This window comes from Vombatus ursinus, unplaced genomic scaffold, assembly GCF_900497805.2.
Source record: "Vombatus ursinus unplaced genomic scaffold, bare-nosed wombat genome assembly UNPS02014210.1, whole genome shotgun sequence".
NCBI classification, from domain to species: domain Eukaryota; kingdom Metazoa; phylum Chordata; class Mammalia; order Diprotodontia; family Vombatidae; genus Vombatus; species Vombatus ursinus.
In genome coordinates this window covers 292,815-314,251 of record NW_020953988.1, presented here as the reverse complement: position 1 = coordinate 314,251, position 21,437 = coordinate 292,815, and the positions used below count along the sequence as shown (strand labels likewise).

The window sequence follows — 21,437 nt, the reverse complement described above, 5'->3', positions numbered from 1 at the left end:
AAATGTAAGATATACAAAAGCATTTGGCTACAAGAATTACAGATGAAGTTAGAATGCTCATCTGCCAAAGACCCATCAAATGAATCCCATTGTCTGTTTGTCACAACAAGAGACAGTCAACTGCTAACCTGTTACTCCTCAGCTCTCACCAAGGAAAATTATTCAGGAAATAGAGTATTTTAGTCTGAATCCCATTTCTGCAGTGCACACTCACAGAGGCTTACGTGTGAGTATTGCATTGCTACACACAGAGTTCCTGCTATGTAAACAGGGTTTCTGCCAAGGGAATTAATAGACAACAAAACACAAAACAATGGCTTGGCCAGCAGCACAAACCTTGGTACAGCTTCTCTTGAATACCTCTAGTTCAGTCAAACTGACCTAGAGAAACAACAAGCCTTCTCATATCACCTGGAGGAAACCAGAGATCTCCAGATATCACTGAGCAATAGCAGGCATTCCATAAAGAAATTTTGAAATCTCACCCTTTACTTGTTGCAACTGCAGCCTGGGCATACCTTTTCTTTCTAATAAACTTAAATCTCCTGAGCCCTCAGCTTCAGGTTCTGTCTCAGGATGGTGTAGTCAGATTTGTCTGGGATTCTTGGTTTGGACCACTCTGATTATCATGAACAAGTAACAACTGACAAGAATAGAGGAAAATGGTAAATTCCCACACTCACAAGAGGGAGAAAATGGAACAGTATGTTTTCCACCCATAGGGGAAATGAGAGGAATATAGTATCTTCACTGAAGGAGGTTCCAAAACTCCATAAATGGTTGCACTCACTTGTTTACAGATGAACAAATGTAGAGAGAAAATGTAGGGGCTTTCATTCCTGTGGACGGGGTAAATTTCTCCTTGCCTAATATCAGTACACTCAACAGCAATAACTCTGTTCTAGGATGGGAAAGGGGCATAGGCTTCAACAACTTCTGCTGTTTTAAGGTGTTAACTGAATTCCAGGGGACCTGGGTCTAAGGACTTCCATTACTTCCACGGCTGAAATATCAACATGAGGTCAGGCCAGGGAAGGCAGAGTGATAAAAGACTGAACCTGCTTGGGACAGAGCTTCCTGAGTATGGTCCCTTTGGTGGTGAGTGCAAATGGGGAAGTAGATGACAGAGGTTCACTTCATTTAAATCTGAAAGGCAATCAGACATAGGGTTAACTGACAAGGATGGGAAAAAATTCAGAAACAAGAAGGTGAGAGAACACCTGTTGTCCCAGCTGCATGGACCTGCCTTTCTGCTCCATCTATAGGGACCTCTTTTTAATCAGCACAGTGCAAATGAGCCCAGACAGAATGAGAGGCACTTACTGAAAAGGCTTACAAGCCTTGTTAGGAGGACTTTCAAACAGTTCTGCTCCAGTAACCCTGTTCACTTCAACTGAGAACAAGGACAAAAATATCCCAATCAGCATGTCCCCATCTCAGGGAACTACAGGGTTAATTTGGTGGAAGCAGGGAAGCTTTTCTGTCCTGCACCCAGAGCCTGGAAGCTGCAGCATCAGAGATACAAGAAAGGAAGAAAACAATTGAGAAATACTTTTTTTTAATATAGGGCAACATCTTCCTGAAAATTAGCCAAAATTCCAAGCCTGGGGAAACCAAGTTGCCACTCAGACCAGAGCAAAGTCAGCTGCTTCACCCATGGATTGATGGGGAACTGTCTAGCATTAAAAAAGACCTGTCCTTCAGGAGGTTTCCATGCTCTTGTCTGCCTGCCATACCTGAGCAATCAGAATTGACATTAGTTAGGCCCATGTCCAAGATGAGGACAATGGTGCAAGATGAATGGATCCTTTATAGTTTCATGAACTTCTGGAGTGAACTCTGTCTCCTAGCATCCTTATTGTTACATTCTAACAGGCACCACTCCTCCCACTCTAGCCTCCATAGAGAAGTCTTGGTTGATGAAAAACTCTGGGGACCAGAGGGCCTGGGGCGTCTCTACCTGAGTCTTTGCATACAAAGGGGAAAAAAACGTAAGTACAAAATTATGTTTTGCACTCTCTTTCCCTTGATCCCAGCAGAGGCTGTAGTATAGAAGTGCCTTCTTAGGAAAGTAATTTTTGTGATCTGAGTTCAGTAAATGGCCTCTGTGCACTAAAACTCATGAAAAATTCCCCAGTAGGTGATAAAATAAAAAAAAATAACATTCATAGATGGCAATTGCCCTCATACCCTGTGAGAGTTAAAGTCTTGATGTCCCCCCACTTCCCAGTGCTGGGTATAATCTAAGCCTCATACTCAGGACTCAGTATAATCTATTCTGAAGTTCTGTTAGAGTATGTTGGTTGGATGCTTGTTGTCCTTCATTCTCAAAGAGGACCAAAATTTCATCACATTGCTGGAGTCAAATAACAGTGTGTCCAACTGTGGCTGATCAGCCAAGTAAATACCAGCTTGGGATGCTCCACCACAAGTCGGGCACAAACAGTCCATGCAAACATTTGATGTGGAGATGTCTCTAAATTTGAGGATCTCACATTTCTTTTGAGCCACTGCAGTTCACACAAATCCTCTCTCCTACTTCTCTCTTTAATCTTTGGGCAGGATCATAGCATTACAGCCTTAGAGATTAAAAAAAAAATAAGAGTCTCAAATGTTACTTTGTCCAGAAAATTTATGATAGAATGCCACTCTCCAATGACTAGTTTTTCAGACACATGCAGACACATATTCCCTACCTGAGGAAGGCTATAATGACACGATCTGGGGATATACATTTTGCTCTTTTGATGATGATGATAAAGAATTTATAGTTGCCAGAGACCCTGGATATAATCTGATTTTATGTCTTCATTTTAGAGATGAGAAAACTTGTGCCCAGGAAGGTAAAAATGACTTCCCTACATTTACATAATAAGAAGCAATGAATTCTGGTTTTTTTAATCCAAAACAACATCTCTTTCTACTAATCATTACTGCCCCCTAGAGAACTGCACAAGCATAGATCATCCACTCAGTACGCAAGTGAACCTGCATCTGTCTATGAATCCTCTTTACACTCATTCTATCTTCAGGGATCACAAGAGTTATGAGGTACCTCAGAAATTATTAAGCACAAGACATCAGAGATGTAACTGTGCATTCTAGCATGTTGGGTTAAATTCTGCAGAGGAAGAGAAAGAATACAGACTTAGGGATTGCCTGAAGCCACTGGTTGGGAGACCAGTCTATCTCAATATTGCCACTAATCATGGGCATCCCATGTGGCCTGGGGAAGGAAGGACACAGACAGTGGTATGAGTGAATGACTAGATGAATGGAATGAATGAAGGAAAATGAATTTTATTGTTCACTGTGTTACATGCTGGTGACACAAACAGCAAAGCAAGACAGTCTGATTCAAGTACACAGGTGTCAAGATCATTAATATGTTTGCCTTATGTGATGAGCATACTCTGCTTGTGGGTTTCCTTGAAGAGGGTAAAGTAAAGTTTTAGGCTCCTCTATTACTTAGGCTCAACTGCACTTTACCAAGCAAAACTGCTTCATTTTATTGGTCTCCTCAGCAGCCAAGTGCCAGAGGACTTAATCATTTTAACTCTTAACCTGAAAACTTTCTTTCCTGATTGGATATGGCCTTAGTTACCCACTGTGTTTAGGCTTGCCACAAGCCATGTTTCACTTTATTTGCTAGTCATTTCCAGCTTACTTTCCAGTTCTGAAATTATAATCAAATCAATTCTGTCATTACTTTTGGATAGATGCATCAATATAGTCCCCCATCTTTCTACTCACCATCCATTTAACTTTCTATTCCAAAATATACTTCCCTGGCCATTGTTTCCATATAAATGCTGTCTCCTCCTATTAGAATATAAGATTTTTGAGAGGAAAAGACTGTCTTTGCTTTGGTATTTGTGTCACCATAATATAACACAGTGAGCAATAAAATTCATTTTCATTCATTCATTCATTCATTCAATCATTAATTCATACCACTGTGCTTAACCTTCCTCCTCCAGTCCACATGAGATGTCCATGGCAAGTGGTAATACCGAGATAATGTGGTTTCCCAACCAGTGACTTCAGGCAATCCAAAATGTGTATCCCTTCTCCTCTGCTGAATTTAACTCCACATCTTAGAATGCTCAGTTACATCTGTGATGTCTTATGCTTAACGATCTCTGAGATATCTTATAACTCTGGGGATCCTGAAAGGTAAAATACTTGTAATGGAGATTCATATACAAATGCAGGTCCATTTACCTTCTGAGTGGATGAACTTTGCTTGCTCACTTCTCCAGGAGGCAGTAATAGATAGTAGAAAGAATATAAGCTGTGGAGTCCAAAGGCCAGAATTGATCTGCTACATGTTGTTTAGATGTTGGAAAGTCATTTTACTTTCCTAGGCATCAGTTTCTTTGTTTGTAAAATGAAAATTAAATCAGATTACTCCCCAGGCCCATGGTCTCCAATCATTCTAAATTCTTTATTTCCATCATCAAAAGAGCTAAATGTATTATCATCAGAGTCTATCATTAGAACCTTCCTCAGGTAGGGAATGTGAGCCTGCATGCTTCTTTAATGCTAGCCACTGAAGAATCATAATTCTTGCATAAATTTATTGACTAAGTAACCTCCTAGGCTACTTTTTTTACATCTGAGACTGTAATGCTGAGATGCTGTCCAAAGACTGAAAGGGGAAGGAAGAAAGGGAATATATGAGCATTGTAATACTGTAATAAGTCTTTAGAATAGATTACACTGAGTCTTGATTATGAGGCCTGGCTTACATCACACAGAGTTCAGGGAAGTTAATCAAGGCTATGAGAATTAAAGGCTCTCAGGGAAGCTGATATCTCTAAAGGTTTGTTTTTTAAGTCTTAACACCTATAAGGGAATTTTTTATGAGGTTTAGTCATCACAGGCCATTTGTTGAATCCAGGACACAAAAACTGTTTTGTTTTGGTTTTTTTTCTAGGAAGGCACTTCTGTACTATAGCCTCTGCTGGAATCAAGGGAAAGAGAGTCCAAAACATAATTTTCTACTGATATTTTTCCTTGGATGCAGAGACTCAGGTGGAGATGCCCCAGGCAGTCTAGTCCCCAGAGTTCTTCATGGTGAACTGAGACTTCTCTGTGGAGCCTTCAGTAGGAGAAGTGGTCCCTATCAGTATCTAACAATAAGGGTGCTGGACAGAATTCACTCTAAAAGCTGATGAAAGTTTAAAATTTTCATCCATCTTACGCCATTGTCCTTGTCTTGGACATGGGCCTTACTAACGTCCTCTTGTGTTTCCTCAGACGTGACAGGCATTCCAGAGCCTGGGAATTTACAGAAAGATAAGGTCATTTCTGGTGCTGGACAGTTCCTCATCAGTGTGTAACTGAGGCAGCCAACTTTGCTCTGGTCTGAGTGGCTCCTTGGTTTCCCCAGGATTAGAACTCTGGATAATTTTCAAGGACATGTTGTCCCATACTCAGAAAAGTATTTCTCAAATTCGTTCTTCACTTTTCATATCTCTGCTGCTGTTGCAACTTCCAGGATATGGCCAAAAGCCTGAGAAGCTTCCCTGATTCCACTAAATTAATTCCATTGTTTACTGAGATGGGGACCTGACGATTGGGATCTTTTTATCCTTGTTCTCAGTTGAAGTGAACAGGGTAACAGGAGCAGAGCTGTTTGAAAGTCTTCCTAACAAGCTTGTAAGCCTTATCAGTAAGTTTCTCTCTATTTCATTTTCACTGTGATGATTAAGAAGAGGTCCTTATAAATGGAGCAGAACGGCAGGCCCATTCCACATGAGACAATAGGTGCTCTCCTCTTCTTCTTGCCTCTGATATTTTTTACATCCTTGTCAGTTTCCCCTCTGATTGACTTTCAAAGTTGAACAGAGAAAACCTCTCTCCTCTATTTCCCCATTTGCAGTCCCCTTCAAAGAGCCCTTACCCAGAAAGCTCAGTCCTGAACAGGCTCAGTTTCTTATCACCCCGCTTCTCCTGTCCTGATTTCATATTTATACTTAATCAGTGAAACTAATGAACATCTTTAGACCCCAGACATCCTAGTATTAGGTTTATACCCTGAAGTAGCAGAAGTTCTTGAGGCCTGTGCCTTTTCTATCCTTGGGCAGTTATTGTTGTTGAATGTACTGATACAGGGCAAGGAGAAGTTTGCCCCATCCATAAGAATGAAAGGTCTCATATTTCCTCTCTACATTTGAATATCTGATAACAAGTAGCACAACATGTTAGGGAGTCATGAAACCTTCTTCAGTGAAGATTTCATATTTCCCTCACCTCCCCTACTAGTGGAAAACACACTGTCAGATCTCCTCCTTCTTACGAGTATATGAATTTATAATTTTCCTTAATTCTTCTTGGCACCAGTTACATGTTCCTGGTAGTCACAGCAGTGCAAGATAGGGAAGCCCAGCAGAGCTGATGACCAGCCAGGGACAGAGCCTGAAACTGAGGACTCAGGAGATTTCAGTTTTTTTGGGAAAAGAAAGGCATGTTCAGGCTACAGTTGTAACAAATACTGAGTGAGATTTAGACATATCTTTATGGAATACCTGCTATCGCGCGGTAATGTCTGGAGTATTCTGGTTTTCTCTAGATATGTGAGGGGCTTGATTTTGAGTCTCTTGGTTAGTTTTGCTGAACTGGAGGAATCCAAGAAGAAGAAGTGGAGAGAAGTAGAATTGAATTTCCTTTCTGAGACTTTGACAAGCTGTACTGGTGGTTAAGCTTTAGTTTTGTGTTTTGTCCTCTCTCAATTCTCTTTACAGAAACCCAGATTTACATAGCAGGAACTCTGTGTGTAACAATGCAGCACTCACCTATAAGCCTCTGTAAGTCTGCACTGCAGAAATGGGATTCAGACTAAGATACACCAGTTCCTGGGCGATTTCCTTTTGTGATAATTGAAGAGAAGCAGATTGGCCACAGACTTTGTCTTCTGCTTGTGGGACACAGACCATGAGATATGTTAGATGGCTTTTGGCAGAAAAGTATTCTGACCTTTTCTGTACCTTCTTGTAGCCAAATGTTTCTATATATCTATTTTACCTTATATCACTTTTTTAATCCCTCTGGATTCTCATTTCTTTTTACACATTTCTTTCTACTTATATAAATAAGACTGTGTAAATTATTATTTCAAATTATACATTTCTATATTATAAAGTGTCTCCATTTTTTGTCTGAAACACAAAATCATTAACTAATTTTAGTCATTAATTATATTTTTAATGCTTTAATATGCTTCTTATTCTCTTTTCTTTCTTTATTATTCACTACCAAAGCAGAATTGGTGGTTTGACTTAGAGGGAAAAGAAGTTTCTATCATCCTTCAGTGAAACTTTAAACAAGAATCCTGTCTTAAGTCAAATGCTTTTTTAAAACTCTATGTGGGATTTGAACTTTTTCTTGAGAAGAGCACTCTTTGATGATGGTAGGGGCTCTGCTACTATCTTCCCTGATTCTAATTTAATGGAAATTGAATTAAGAGAGAAAGAAAGCACAAAGGGTCTTATATTCTCAGAAAGATAGCTAGTGACTTCTAAAGACAGAATTGCAAATTCTGAGGATACTATCATGTCAAGTGAGATAGTCAGGACTTGGGATTCTGCCATACTCATCTTCTACTGCCATTAAAACAGGCCTAAATCATCTGAGAAGTGGTAAAGCTGGAGAAATTACACTAGGTTGGGCATATTTTTTAAAAAACATTGCCAAGAATAATATAGATATTTTTCTTTGCTACTGGCTTCCTAGTTGAAGATCTGGTACTAAGTCACAATCTTTATAGTAATGTTGTTTTTCTACCCTTCTCAGTCCCTATATGGGAAGGGAAGGAAGTGAGGTTAGAGGAAGGCTGAGTCAGATCAGACAGCACCTGAGTAAGATATTGGGGGCCTAAATATGCAGTATCTCCTATTTGCACACTTGTGTGAACTTGTTTGTATCATTTCCTCTCCTTGGATGACCTCATCCCCAAATACCCATGTATCAAAAACCTCCTCACTTTTCATGACCCATGATGCCCTCCATGAAGTCTTCCCTTATTTCTTCAGAGGAATGGGGACTCTTTCTGCTCAGATTTCATAGATCTCAGTGACATTCTCCTTAAACACATCCTCTACAACCTTGTGTTACAGTTATTGGTTTACATATTTTCTCTCCCACTATATCATCAATCTTCTGGGGTCAAGGACAATCCATATCCTCTACAGGTTATAGTCCATACTGGATGCTCAATATCTATTTGTGACGTAAGTGACTGACTCAGGCAGGCAAAATCACATAAGAACTTAAATCCAATAGTCCTCACCATCTCAGGAATCAAAAGAAAGGAAGAATACAGAAACAAGGCACATGTGGGAGTAGTTTTAATACAAATAGAATGAGTTGAACAACTGTTAGAGTCCTTAGTTTTGATTCATATGGCTGGGGAATTCATCCTTGTGAAAAATATTCTTTTTGAAGGCTTTGTTAATCTATGGCAATTACCCCCATAGGTGGCCGCACACAAATTACCAGCAGGCTCTGGCTGTTGTATTTGCTATAGAGGAGATTAACAGGGATCCCTATCTGTTGCCCAACATTTCCCTGGGATTCCACCTATACAACACCTACCACAGTGATGAGAATACTTTGGAGAGCTCCCTGAGGTGGCTGTCTGGACTGAGTGAGTTCATCCCTAACTACAGTTGCTGGGAGCAGGATAAGTCTGTGGCTGTTATTGGAGGAGCCACATCAGTTCTATCTGTTCAGATGGGAACCCTGCTCGATCTCTACAAGTTTGCACAGGTGAGTGATAGTGAGCCTAGAAAGTTGCATGTCTTTATGAAATATTAATTCCATATTAACCATGGAATATTAATTCATAATAATAATAATATAACAGAAACAACAATAGCATTTATGAAGTGCTTTAAAGTTTAAAAAGTACTTTATATGTGTATTTCTTTTGGTTCTCATAACAAACCCATAAGGCAGAGGCTATTTTTAGCCCTATTTTACAGAGGAGGATACTGAGACTGAGAAAAGTTAAGTTGTGTGTCCAAGATCATGCAAATAATAAGTTCCTGGGGCAGGATTTGACCTCAAGTCTCCTTGACACCAGTTTAATTCTCTAGACCCTGCACCTCACAGCTCCCTCAATTGTCAAGGAAGGTGAACCTCTCCTGGAGCATCAACCATATTATAAATCAAGAATGGAATTGGAGTCACCTTGCTTCCATGAAAGGATCTTAGAAGTAACCAGAACATACTTGCCTTTTACACAGATGAGGTCACTGAAGATTAGAAAAGTTAAGATGTTTACTCAACTTTACACAGTTCACTGGTGCAAGAATTGGGACAAGAACTTACATGTCTGGACTCCAAGTTGAATGATCATCCAGTCTGCTACATCTCACTCTATGCGTTTCACCTTTCATAGTCATTTAGTCCTTTAATGTTAGTCCTGAGTTTATTGAGAAAAGTGTTATTTACTAGAGAAAAGCTAAGCATGAGCCCCGGTGTAGAAGGTGCTAGTTTTGGGGAACAGTGGTAAGTGTGTCCACAATGTTGTGTTAATATCACCATGGGTACTTTTAAGAATGTGCAGGTGCTGATGCAGTACAAAAATCTATCCTGCCCTACAGGAAAGTAGGAGGGAAAGGAGATAAGAGAAGGAGGGGAGAGATAGAAGGGAAGGCAGACTAGGGGAAGGGATATTCAGAATGCATGCCATCTTGGGGTGGGGGAGGGGTGAGATGGGGTGAAAATTTGGAACTCAAAATTTTGTGGAAGTAAATGTTGAAAACTAAAAATAAATAAATTTAAAATTTGAAAAAAAGAAAAAAGAAAGCTTAATGAAATTTTTAAAAAAGGAATGTGCAGGTGCTGGAGTAAATTCCTGACATTACTTACAAATAGTATATTAATTTCACTAATGGGCACAGAAGAAAAATAGATGTGTGTGGTATAAGGAATTTCCTTTCAGAAAACAGCTCACCTTTTAGAGACTGAAAAAAAAGTCTTCCATAATCACCGGCCTTGGTGGTTGTCTAGTCTTCATTTCAGGCTTGCTGCTTACTGAAATTTATCGTTATTGTTCAGGCAGATAACTGACTGTTTTGTTAGTTCAGAACCAAGAACAAAAATAGGGATGGCTTCAGGAAGAGAAATAAAGGAAACCGTGAATCTTTCATTTAATGAAATGGAGGCCAGGTTTGTTTTTGTTTTTGTTTTTGTTTTTTTATATGGAATTACTCATGTTAAAATTAGGAATGACTGAGGGCCTCTCCCTATTTATATCCATACTCCTTATGTTAAAGATTTTATAGATTTATTCAATATTGTTTATCCCCAATAGTTCCACAGATAACAGATGAAGCATTTGGGGGCCTTGGAGTAGTTAGGTGGAGCTTTACAGTGTCACTAGCATTGGGATAACACAGAATTCTTGTCATACACTTGGAAATTAGAGTAAAAAGAAAAAAAAATCCTCCAAGCTCAAAAGGGCATAGGAATTAGCTCAAGGTTGGGATATGGAAACCAGAGTAAGATCTCTAAGTAAAGGATCCTTGTAACATGATTTATCTTGCATCTTTGTTTGCCAGATGATATGGTAGCATATCACCTAGATACACAAGAGGCAGACTGCTGTGTCCATTCTGGGAATTCTTTTTCCTTGATCCCAATGAGGTACAGCATGGAGGGAGAGGAGAAATGCATCTATTTCAAAGTATTATGTGTGGGTACATATCTGATCCTCTGATATCAGACAACAGTGGTTGTGGTTAGCAAGACTTGGAATTGGTCCTATTAGGGAGTCAATGAGTATTATTTTTTGAGCATGAGACTAGTCTTTTAGGTTAAAGTTGTGTCAAGAAGTATCAAATAGTTGGGCAAGACTTCTGATGCCTCTTGGCGAATAGACATTACATTTCTGGTGTGCCTGACAACAGTTAATGAGGTCTTGTCTATGGAATGGAATTATGTTATGTATAGAGAGTTATGAAAGTCTCACGTGATGTTAAGTCATTCTTTCTATTTTCATTTTCCTCAATGTGCCTGAGAACAGTAAAAGAGTCTCAGATTACTTATGTACAGTTTTAGCAGACATGTTGGCTGACCTAAATTATTTTAATTCGATTTTTATTTATTTCCTAAAATATTTCCCAATTACATGTTTACATTCATCTTTTAAAATTTTGAGCTCCAAATTCACTCCCACACTCTTGACCATTCCCTACCCATTGATTAGTCAAATAATATGATATCAATTATACATGTGAAGTCATGCAAAATATTTCCATATTAGCCCTGTTTAAAAAAAAACACAGACAAAATGCAAGAAAAATAAAGAAAATAAAAAGAATAGGTTTCAATCTGTATTCAGAGCTCTTCATTTCTCACTCTGGGGGTGGATAACAATTTTCATCATGGGTCCTGTGATGACAAAAACACATGCCCATTAGTTGATCTTTGGTTCATTGTAGTTAAGTATTTCACAATTGTTTATTGTTACAATAATGCTGGTATTGTGTACAATATTCTCCTGGTTCAGCTTACTTATATCTGCATCAGTTCATGTAAGTCTTCTTAGGTTTTTCTGGAGCTATCCTGCTCATCACGTCTTATAGAACAACAGTATTCCATCAAAATTATATTGTTTAGTCATTCTCCAATTGATGGGCATCCCCTCAATTACCAATTCTTTGCCACCACAAAATATCTGTTATAAATTTTGGTACATATATAGGTCCTTTCCCTTTTTCTTTGTTCTCTTTGGAATATAGACTTGGTATATATTGCTGGGTCAAGAGGTACGCACACTTTTATAGGTTTTTGGACATAGTTTCAAATTGTTTTTCAGAATGGTTGGAACAGTTCACAACTCCACAAAGAGAGCATTAGTGTCCCATTTTCCCACATCTTTTCCAGCATTTGTCATTTTCTTTTTTCCATCATATTAACCAATCTGATAGGTGTGCAGTAGTACCTCTCAGTTGTTTTAACTTGCATTTCTCTAACCAATAGTGTTGTAGAGAATTTGTTTTAATATGACTACAGATAGCTTTGATTTCTGCATCTGAAAACTGCCTTTTCATATTTCTTGACCATTTGTCAATTGGGAAATGGCTCTTATTTTTATGAATTTGACTCAGTTCCCCATATGTTTGAAAAATAATGTCTTTATCAGAGAAATTTGGTACAATTTTTTCCTCAGTTTGACTGCCTTCCTTTATCAGCTTTCTCTTTAACTACTTCCTTTTCTCTTATCTTATCACCTTTCCCCACTTCCCTGTTGATTAAGATATATTTCTATACCCAACTGAGTATATATGTGTATGTATACACAGATACATACACATATACACACACACACACACACACACACTTTCATCTTTAAGCCAAATGAAATGAGAGTAAGGTTCAAGATCGGCTTCCTCTCAAGGCAGCTAGGTAGCACAATGGATAGAACTCTGGCCTTGGAGTCAGGAGGATCTGAGTTCAAATATAGCCTCAGACATTTGACACTTACTAGCTGTGTGACCCTGGGCAAGCACTTAACCCCAGATGCCTCACCCAAAAACAAACAAACAAAAAAAAGATTGGCTGGCTCTCCTCACCATTTTATCCTCCATCATAAGAAGCTCTTTTTTATGTGAGAAAATTTCCCCCATTCTTCCTTTTCTGTCCCCCTTCTTACAGTGCATTCTTTTCTCTTGCCCATTGATTTTTCATTATCCAATATGATCAACTCATTTCTACACACTCTATCTTTGTATCATCTTACTAACTGCCATAATAATGATAAAGTTCTTAAAAGTTACTTGTATCATCTTCCCTCATAGAAATGTAAACACTTTAATTTTATTGATTCCCTTATTATATCTCTTTAGTTTTCACTTCTTATTTTCTATTTTAGTCTTACATTGAAAAGTCATATTTTCTTTTCAGCCGTGGTGTTTTCATCATAAATCCTTCAAAAATCCTCCTTTTCATTAAATACTAATTTGTTTTCTCTTAAATGATTAAATTCCTTTTGTTGTATAGTTCTTTTTGGTTGTAGTCCCAGCTCTTTTGCCTTTCTATCATATTCTATATCTTCAAAATCTTCTGTTATCCTGACTGTGACTTTATGATATTTGTATGGTTTCTTTCTGACTGCTTGATGTATTTTCTCTGAACTCTGGGAGTTCTGCAATTTGGCTATAATATATCAGGGAGTTTTCATTTTGGAATGTCTCAGGAGACGATCAGTTAATTTTTTCAATTTCTTTTTTACCCTCTGGTTCTAAGATATTTATAATTTCTGGAAATACAATGACTAACCTTTTTCTTTAATCATGGATTTTGGGCAGTCCAAAAATTTTTAAATTATTTCTTCTTTATCTATTTTCTAGGTCAGTTTTTTTCTGATGAGGTATTTCACATTTTCTTCTATTTTTTTTTCTTTCTTTTGACCTTGTTTCATGATGTATGATGAAGTCATTAGTTTCCACTTGCCCAAATCTAACTTTTAAGCAATCATTTTCTTCATTGAACTTTTTAACCTGGAGAGGATTCTGGGAAGATGGTGGAGTAGGTTAGAAAACTCCAAGCTCTCCAGCTTTTTCCCACAAATGAGATAATATCATAATAATAATTATGTTTACCTCAGAGTGAACATAAAGTGGTTAAAATAAATAAGAGTAGAGGCAGAATAGTGGTTTTCCTGGGACAAGCAGAGAAGATCTGAAGAAAAATTTCAAAATGAGCTTTGGTCCCTGTGAAAAACAAACACCTCCAGGCTAGGTTCACTTTAACAAGTGGCAAGCCCTGGGATTAGCTGGGTTGGAAGGCTGCCTTGGCCCCAGCCACAGGAAACTTTACTCCCAAGACAGAGAGAGGAGTTGGGTATCTGAGCCCCAGAAGAAAGAGGAACCTCTATTGACAAAGAATGCCAGACACAGCTGTGCTGCAGAGATGCAGCAGGGGGAGAGGTGAGGGCACACACTTGACCTGGTGAGGGCAGAAGCAGTAGGGCAGGGACACCACTGACTGTGGGCACTTACAGGAGGCTAGAGGACTTGATTTCATTTGCAGGACAGAGGGGAGAACTGAAGGAGTATCTGGGGCCAATGGTACCATCTCCCATACCCCAAGGCTGGAGATGATTACAAAAACTAAGCTGCTAAAAATTTTAAAATTGCATAGGCAAAGGAGAAAGAATCCAATCCATAGAGAATTACCTTGGGGATAGAGAAGGCCAGGTTTCATCTTCAGAGGAGGATATTTAAGCAAAGAAATCTTCTTTTACCCCCAAAGAGTAGCATCAAATGGTCACCTGCCCAAAAAGAATTCATAGAAGAACTTTAAAAAGACTTTAAAAATCAAGTGAGAGAGATTGAGGGGAAAAAAAACACAAAAAAAAGAACATTACAAGATAAACAAGAAGATTATGAAAAGAAAGTCAACTAACTGGAAAAGGAAATCCAGAAACTTAAGTAAGAAAACTACTCCTTGAAAATCATAATTGGGCAGGGGAAGCTAGCAAAGTTATAAGAGACCAATAAATAATAAAATAAAATATAAAGAATGAAAAAAATAGAAGAGAATGTGAAACATCTCATAAGAAAAAAAGATCTGGAGAACAGATCATGTAAAGAAAACATAAGAATAATTAGACTTCCTGAAAGTTATGATAAAAAAGAATCCTGATACAATCATACAAGAAATAATTAAAGAAAATTGTGCTGAAGCATCAGAAAAGGGGAAAGTAGAAATAGAAAAATCCACCAATCACTATCTGAAAGAGATCCTACAAGGAAAAGCCACAGGAATATAATAGTCAAATTAAAATATTATGAGCAACAAGGGGAAAAACAATTTAAATATGATGGTGCCATAATCAGAATTGCACAGGACCTAGGAGAGGTGACACTAAAAGACGGCAGATCTTAGAACACTATATATTGAAGAGCAAAAGAACTGGGGTTCTGAACAAAAATATGATGCCCAGAAAAGCTAAGCATAATCCTGAAAGAAAAAAAAATGGACATTTAATGAATTGTCAGACTTTCAGGCTTTTTTTTAAAACCTGAACTTAATAGAAGATTTGACACACAAGAGTCAAAAGAAATATAAGGTATATACCAAAGACTAATTATAAGGGATTCAATAAGGACAGGCTGTTTACCATTTATCTATGTAAAATGTAAAACAAATGTCTAAGACTGTTATTAGTAATTGGATAGTTCACAAGAAAGGTTAGGATAGACCTGAGTATAATATGATTTTTAAAAGTAAAACAGTTTAGGAACAGTTAAAAAGAGTAATTATCTTATAAAATGGGTGAGAGAGGAACAACCAACACAGAGGAATTAGATGGACAAGAAGAGTTGGTAGTCATGGACACCTACTTTTATCAGGAATGGGTTCAAGAGGCAACAATACATATATCTAGAAGAATATGAAAGTCTTCTAAATTCAGAAAGAAATAAAATGCTAAGGGGATAGGGAGGGGAGAGGATAAGGGAGGAATCTTTAGAGAGGAGGGCGAGAGAATTGGATAAAGGGGGTTATGGAAGCATGTCTAGATTAATGGGAATGGGAAGATAAGGGAGGGATCCTTAAGGGGGGTAGGTTAAGTAATAGGAGGGCAAAATAGTGGGTAGAAGCAAAGGAGAGAAGTCAGGAGGTATAGAAAATAAGAGATATACACAAACATAAAATAAAAATCAGGGAGTAGAATTTGTTAGAGGAAAAGGAGTAGGAGTGGTAATCGTGATCTCAAATAAAAAGTTAAAGCTAAAGTAGACTTAATCAGAAGAGAAAAATAGAGAAACTACACTACATGTCACCCATATTTATCGCTGATTTAAAGAATTAGACAGTATAAGGTGGAAATATTGTCGTGTAGAAAATGATGAGTTGGTGGTGGACTTGGAAAAATATGGAAAAATTTGGAGTTATGAGGGAAGAGGTTATCCACCCTTAAAGAAATAGAGAATAATTAAGTATAGCATGGTGTTACAAAGATGCATATGAATGTACATGTCTACATATAACCATGATTATCACTAGCTAAGTATATGTATGAATAATTGTATTACATATGGATATATGTTTGTTTATATATACAAGTATTTCCATGTGTATATACATATTTGTCTCTCTCTACATGCATTTATGGATATATATATATCTATATACACATATATATGTATATATGTATACACACATCTGCACTTAATTATAAACTTTGAGAGGGTGGAGGAAGAGGGGGAAAAAAGAACAAAGTAAAAAGTGCACAGCAGAGAACAAAAGAAAACTTAAAAGGAAGCAAAGAAAAGATGGACAGTTCTCAACACAATGCATAGTATTTATTATATAGGCTTTCTTGAAATGGAAATTTTTTGTATATTTTTATACCTTTCCCACATTCTTCTGTGTACATGGCAATGCTTTTTTTCCCTTTTCTTATTTTGTATTATTTTAGCTTTAGTATTTGTTTTTTATTTACTTATTTTGCATTAAAGTGTAAAATTAAAAAAAAAACTTACCTCCCCCAAATAAAACCTTTTTAACCTCTTTTACCATCTGGCCAATTCTGTTTTTTGATACATTATTTTCTTTAGTATTTCTGTGCCTTTTTTATTAAGTTTTGAATTAACTTTTGCTAATTTTCTTTCCTTGCTTTCATTTTTATTACCTAATTTTCCTCTACTACTTGTTGATGTCTTGATTTGGGAGGGAATTGGATATAAGGAGGCAGAGTGGCACAAAGTTATCAGCCTCAATCTTTCCTCTAGTCATTGAAGTTCAAAGGCAAAACAAAGATCAAGATTATGAGGATCGGCCTAAGATGCAATGAGTGACCTCAATCTTTCTAAAATAGGTCCTCCCGAGGTGTCATATGTCTGACTCCACCACCCTTCTTTGACTAAGGTCTGGGTAAGAGTTGTGGCAAAAGACATCTCAATTTGCCATCACAAAGATATCAATCTGGGAAGGGAAAACACTCAGAGTTTTTGGCCAGAGTAGAAAGTAATTGCTGCTTACATTCTTTCTAAGACATCATAACCTAAACAATGAGTCACTGGGGTTTGAGTTGAGGCAATTATTGGCCATTCAATGACAGTCAGAGTGATACTGGTTTTAAAGTGGAGTCAAGTAGCCTCATTGAAAAAACAATGGGCTTTTAAAAGTCTGTCTTTCTGGAAGTATGTTTCAAGAAATCTAAAATGAAAACCATGCAGAACAAAGAGTAAATAGTCACAGCTTCTTAAAAAAGTAATAAATTATTTTAAAATATCAAATTAATTGATTATTTAATATAAAATATTTAAATTCTTCATTTTATAAAAATTATTGGGAAAGCTAGAAATCAGTAAGGCAGAAACTGGGCATTGTTCCTTGCCTTAATGGATACATAACCTAGATATAAAGAATATTTTACAAGAAAATTGAAAGAACATGGGACATATAACTTATCAGACTTATTGATAGGTGATTTTTTTAATAAACAAGAGATAGAGAGCAAAATTAGATATAAAATGGATAAATCTGATTATATTAAATTATAAAATTTTTGTATAAATTAAACTAATATAACCAAGATTAGAAGGAAAGCAGAAAATTTGGGGAAAAATTATAGACAGTTTATCCAATATAGGTCTCATATCTAAAATATATAAAGAAATCTGTCAAATCCATAAGAATACTAGTCATTCACCAATTGATAAATATTCAAAAATTATGAATAGGCAGATTTCCAATGAAGAAATAAAAATAATTTATACTCGTATAAAAATTCTCTAAATCATTATTGATTAGAGAAATGCAGATTAGAACAACCTTGACAGATCACTTTACACCTACCAGATTGGCTAAAATAATTGAAGAATACAGCAACAAATGTTGGAGGGGATAAGGAAAAACTGGGACACTAATTCACTCTTTGTGGGATTCTAAAATGATCCAACCATTATTGAGAACAATTTGGAATTATAGAATTATGTTCAAAGAGTTATTAAACTACCTGTACCCTTTTATCCAGCAACACTGCTACTTGATCTATTTCCAAAGATGATTAGGGAAAAAGAAAAAGAACCTATATGTTCTAAAATGTTTATAGCAGCTCTCTTTGTGGTGGCAAAGAACTGAATATTTTAGGAATACTCATCAATTGGGGAATGGCTGAATGAGTTGTGATATAAGGTTGTGACGGGGTAGTACTATGTTATATGAAATGATGAGCTCAATGATTTTAGAAAAACATGGAAAAACCTGCACAAAATAATGAAGAGTACAATGAACAGAACCAAGAGAACATCATATACAGTAAGACCAAACTATTGTCTTAAGAAGGACTTTGAGAAAATGTTATTCTGTCTATTAAAAAATACTCAAATTAGATACAAGGGACATATGAAGAAAGACACTGTCTACATCCAGAGAAAGAACTGATAAACAGGAGTATGTATAAAATAACTGTACACACACACATGCACCTATTTGTCTCTAATGGTAGCCATCTCTAGGACAAGGGATAGGGAAGAAAAAAAGATATTTACATGGTAAGTTTGTTGTGTATTTGAAAGGAGTAGCAAGTTGTGCATAGTAGAATTTCAGTTTCATGTGTCATCATTTTTTTTGCACTAGGTTATAGAAATGCTTATTTTATTCCATAAATTAAAAATAAAATTAAGAAAAAAGGGAAAAGAGGAGGAGGAGAAATAGCAGTAATCCCATATTTCTGTCTGAATTTGCAGGTTGGATCCCCAAAGGGCAGTGACTACTACTCTCTGATAACATGGTAAAGGTAATTAATAGAAAACATTCTCCTAAGAACCTAGCTCCCTCCCTTTCACAAACACAGACACCATGGGAAGTATAAGATTAAAATAAACACCATAATTGTAGTGAGGCATACATTTAAGAAATGTGTCTGTCAAGGTTTAATTCACAACATTTACTCTGGAAGTTCTCTCGGTTTACAGACTTCATGAAGAACCCTTGTTGTTGTTTGTCATTCATTCTGGAAGAGGACCAATGACACAATGAGGGTGATATATTGACTTGCATGTAAATTGGATATGTTTGATTTTTTTCTTTTCAAGCCTTTTGAGCAGTTAATTTAACTTCACTTTCTTATTCTAAGATTGTGCCTTAATCTTTCCCATCAAAGCAGTTGATTTCCATATTCACGTTAGTTTTAAAATTATTTTCCAGCCAATTTCTTGACTTTCAACTTTCTGTTAAATTATGCTTCCCACCCCCTCAGCATCAGGATGGAGTGGTGACACTGTCCTAAGCTTCAGAATTTATCCACACTGCTGTTTTCAGAGGTTAATTATAGGTGTTTTGAAGTTTTTGGTGCATCTAAGATGGTGTAGTCACCAGGCCAATGTTCCTTTGGTGGAAAAAAACCACCCACACCCCACCAAGACAAACAAACGAACAAACAAACAAAAAACTAAAAGAAAAAACCCTCCAAGTGAAAGCAGAAGAATGGATTCACAGAGAAACCAATGCCACTTTTGGATCAGGGTCTTGGTTTGAGACCTTTTCTCCTCTTTGTGTATTTGGCCTTGTGTGTCTCTCTTCCCATCTGAACTCAAATATTGGGTGTCTATCCTCAGTCCCCACATTTCATCTGCCTTCTGTCTGCATCTGTGTCCATCCCCCAATTTCTGACTTAGTTTTCTTCTTCTCAGTTCATGTAGCTGGTACTGCTCCATGTGTTCCTCCTCCTGCTCTTGTTTTTCTGTCCCTGATACCCAGGTGTCCTTGAGCCATTCAATGGCTCCCTCCCTTCCCCATAACACATGAGCATCTTATTATCTTCTTCCTTCCCTGTCCTATGTCCACAGGTAAATTTGCATTACATAAAAATTGCTTTATACAGAGGTCCGAGAAAGTGAGAAGTGTCTGCATCGAGAAAGACAATCTATGATTACAAAGAACCAACATTGCTTCATCTGAAAAAAGCCATGACAAAATAGATTTATTCTTTTTTAGGACAGTGTTACTCATCTTGTAGAAGAAAGAAATCCTATAGTACATATTGCTGTAGTATATAGGACATAATAAAGACACATTTCTTGGCTAATAAACTTTCTGGTTAAGATAGAGCCTGAGTTTGGTTAAATGGTCCTAAGAGATTTAGTTATTATATTATCATGATACAGGCTTTGCTTTTCCATCATATATGATCTCTACAAAATCTGAGTACAGTCTGGATTCAATTTTATTTAAGGATGCATATATATATATATACACATATATTTCCTTTCAAAAGAACAACAATTATTCAGACACAACTGATATTCAAACCAATGAAATATGAAAATGAAAAGTGTGAAAATAATTATATATAAAGAATATGTGCAAATGTTGATCTCAGTGGTTTTGATTGCCAGTAACAAACACTGAAAAATGTTAGTATCAGATTAACTATGAAAAATAAAGCCTACTTAGTTTCAAGAGAAGCCATGTTGAGGGAAAAAAGAAAACTTCAAGTCCAGCAAAAAATATTTAATAAAATTCACTTGTTTGGTCGTGTCTTATTCTTTGTGACACTATCTGGGGTTTTCTTGAAAAACATATTGGATTGTTTTGCCATTTTTTTCTCCAGTTCATTTTAGAGGGAAAATGAGCTAAGCAACTTGCCCAGGGTCACAAAGCCAATAAGTGTCTGAGGCTTTATTTGAACTTGGGAAGATGAGTCTCCCTGACACCAGGAACAGGACTCTATCCACAATGCCACCTCACTGCCCTATTAATAGACTGCATGATTCTATTCTTAAAGAGAAAATGGAGATATATATAAAATGCAGTAATAGAAGCTGACTTGCAGACTTGTCAGGAAAAGCTGTTGGTTGGTTTAGTTGAAATTACAGTGTATTTTTTCTGAGAAAATTTTTTTTATTTTTGTGTGTATGCACACACCCATTTTACACACACACACACACACACACACACACACACGTGTTATTTTCCCCTAGTTACATGTGCCAATAATTTTAACATTTTTAAAGTTTTGAGTTCCAAATTCCATTCCTTTCCCCTACCCCTTCCCCTTCCCCTCCCTGACACAGTAAGCAATCTGATATAGGTTACACATGTGTAATTTTGTAAAACATTCCCATATTAGTCATTTTGTGCAAAAAGCTCAGAAAAAAAGAAGGGAAGGAAGGAAGAAAGAAAGAAAAAAGGAAAGAGGAATGAAGAAAGAAAAAAGGAAGGAAGAAAGGAAGGAAGGAAGGAAGGAAGGAAGGAAGGAAGAAAGAAAAAAGGAAAGAGGAAAGAAGAAAGAAAAAAGGAAGGAAGGAAGGAAGGAAGGAAGGAAGGAAGGAAGGAAGGAAGGAAGGAAGGAAGAAAGAAAAAAGGAAAGAGGAAGGAAGGAAGGAAGGAAGGAAGGAAGGAAGGAAGGAAGGAAGGAAAGAAGGAAGGAAGGAAGGAAGGAAGGAAGGAAGGAAGGAAGGAAGGAA

The 21,437-nt window shown here is 37.0% G+C and overlaps 2 protein-coding genes across 2 annotated transcripts in view; one reads left to right on the top strand and one right to left on the bottom strand.

Moving 5' to 3' along the window:
* LOC114041926 (vomeronasal type-2 receptor 26-like) overlaps nt 1-1,520 on the bottom strand; it is a gene marked incomplete at its 5' end in the record, with an annotated part of 80,765 nt that extends 79,245 nt beyond the window's left edge. Inside the window, 1 exon segment of the mRNA XM_027860610.1 lies at nt 1,324-1,520. Coding sequence (XP_027716411.1) covers nt 1,324-1,520 — 197 coding nt within the window.
* Nucleotides 1,521-1,768: 248 nt separating this feature from the next.
* The window catches only part of LOC114041925 (vomeronasal type-2 receptor 26-like), a 200,930-nt gene continuing 181,261 nt past the window's right edge, over nt 1,769-21,437 (top strand). Inside the window, 4 exon segments of the mRNA XM_027860609.1 lie at nt 1,769-1,991; nt 5,567-5,653; nt 5,656-5,677; nt 8,481-8,772. Of these exon segments, the coding sequence (XP_027716410.1) occupies nt 1,769-1,991; nt 5,567-5,653; nt 5,656-5,677; nt 8,481-8,772 (624 nt within the window).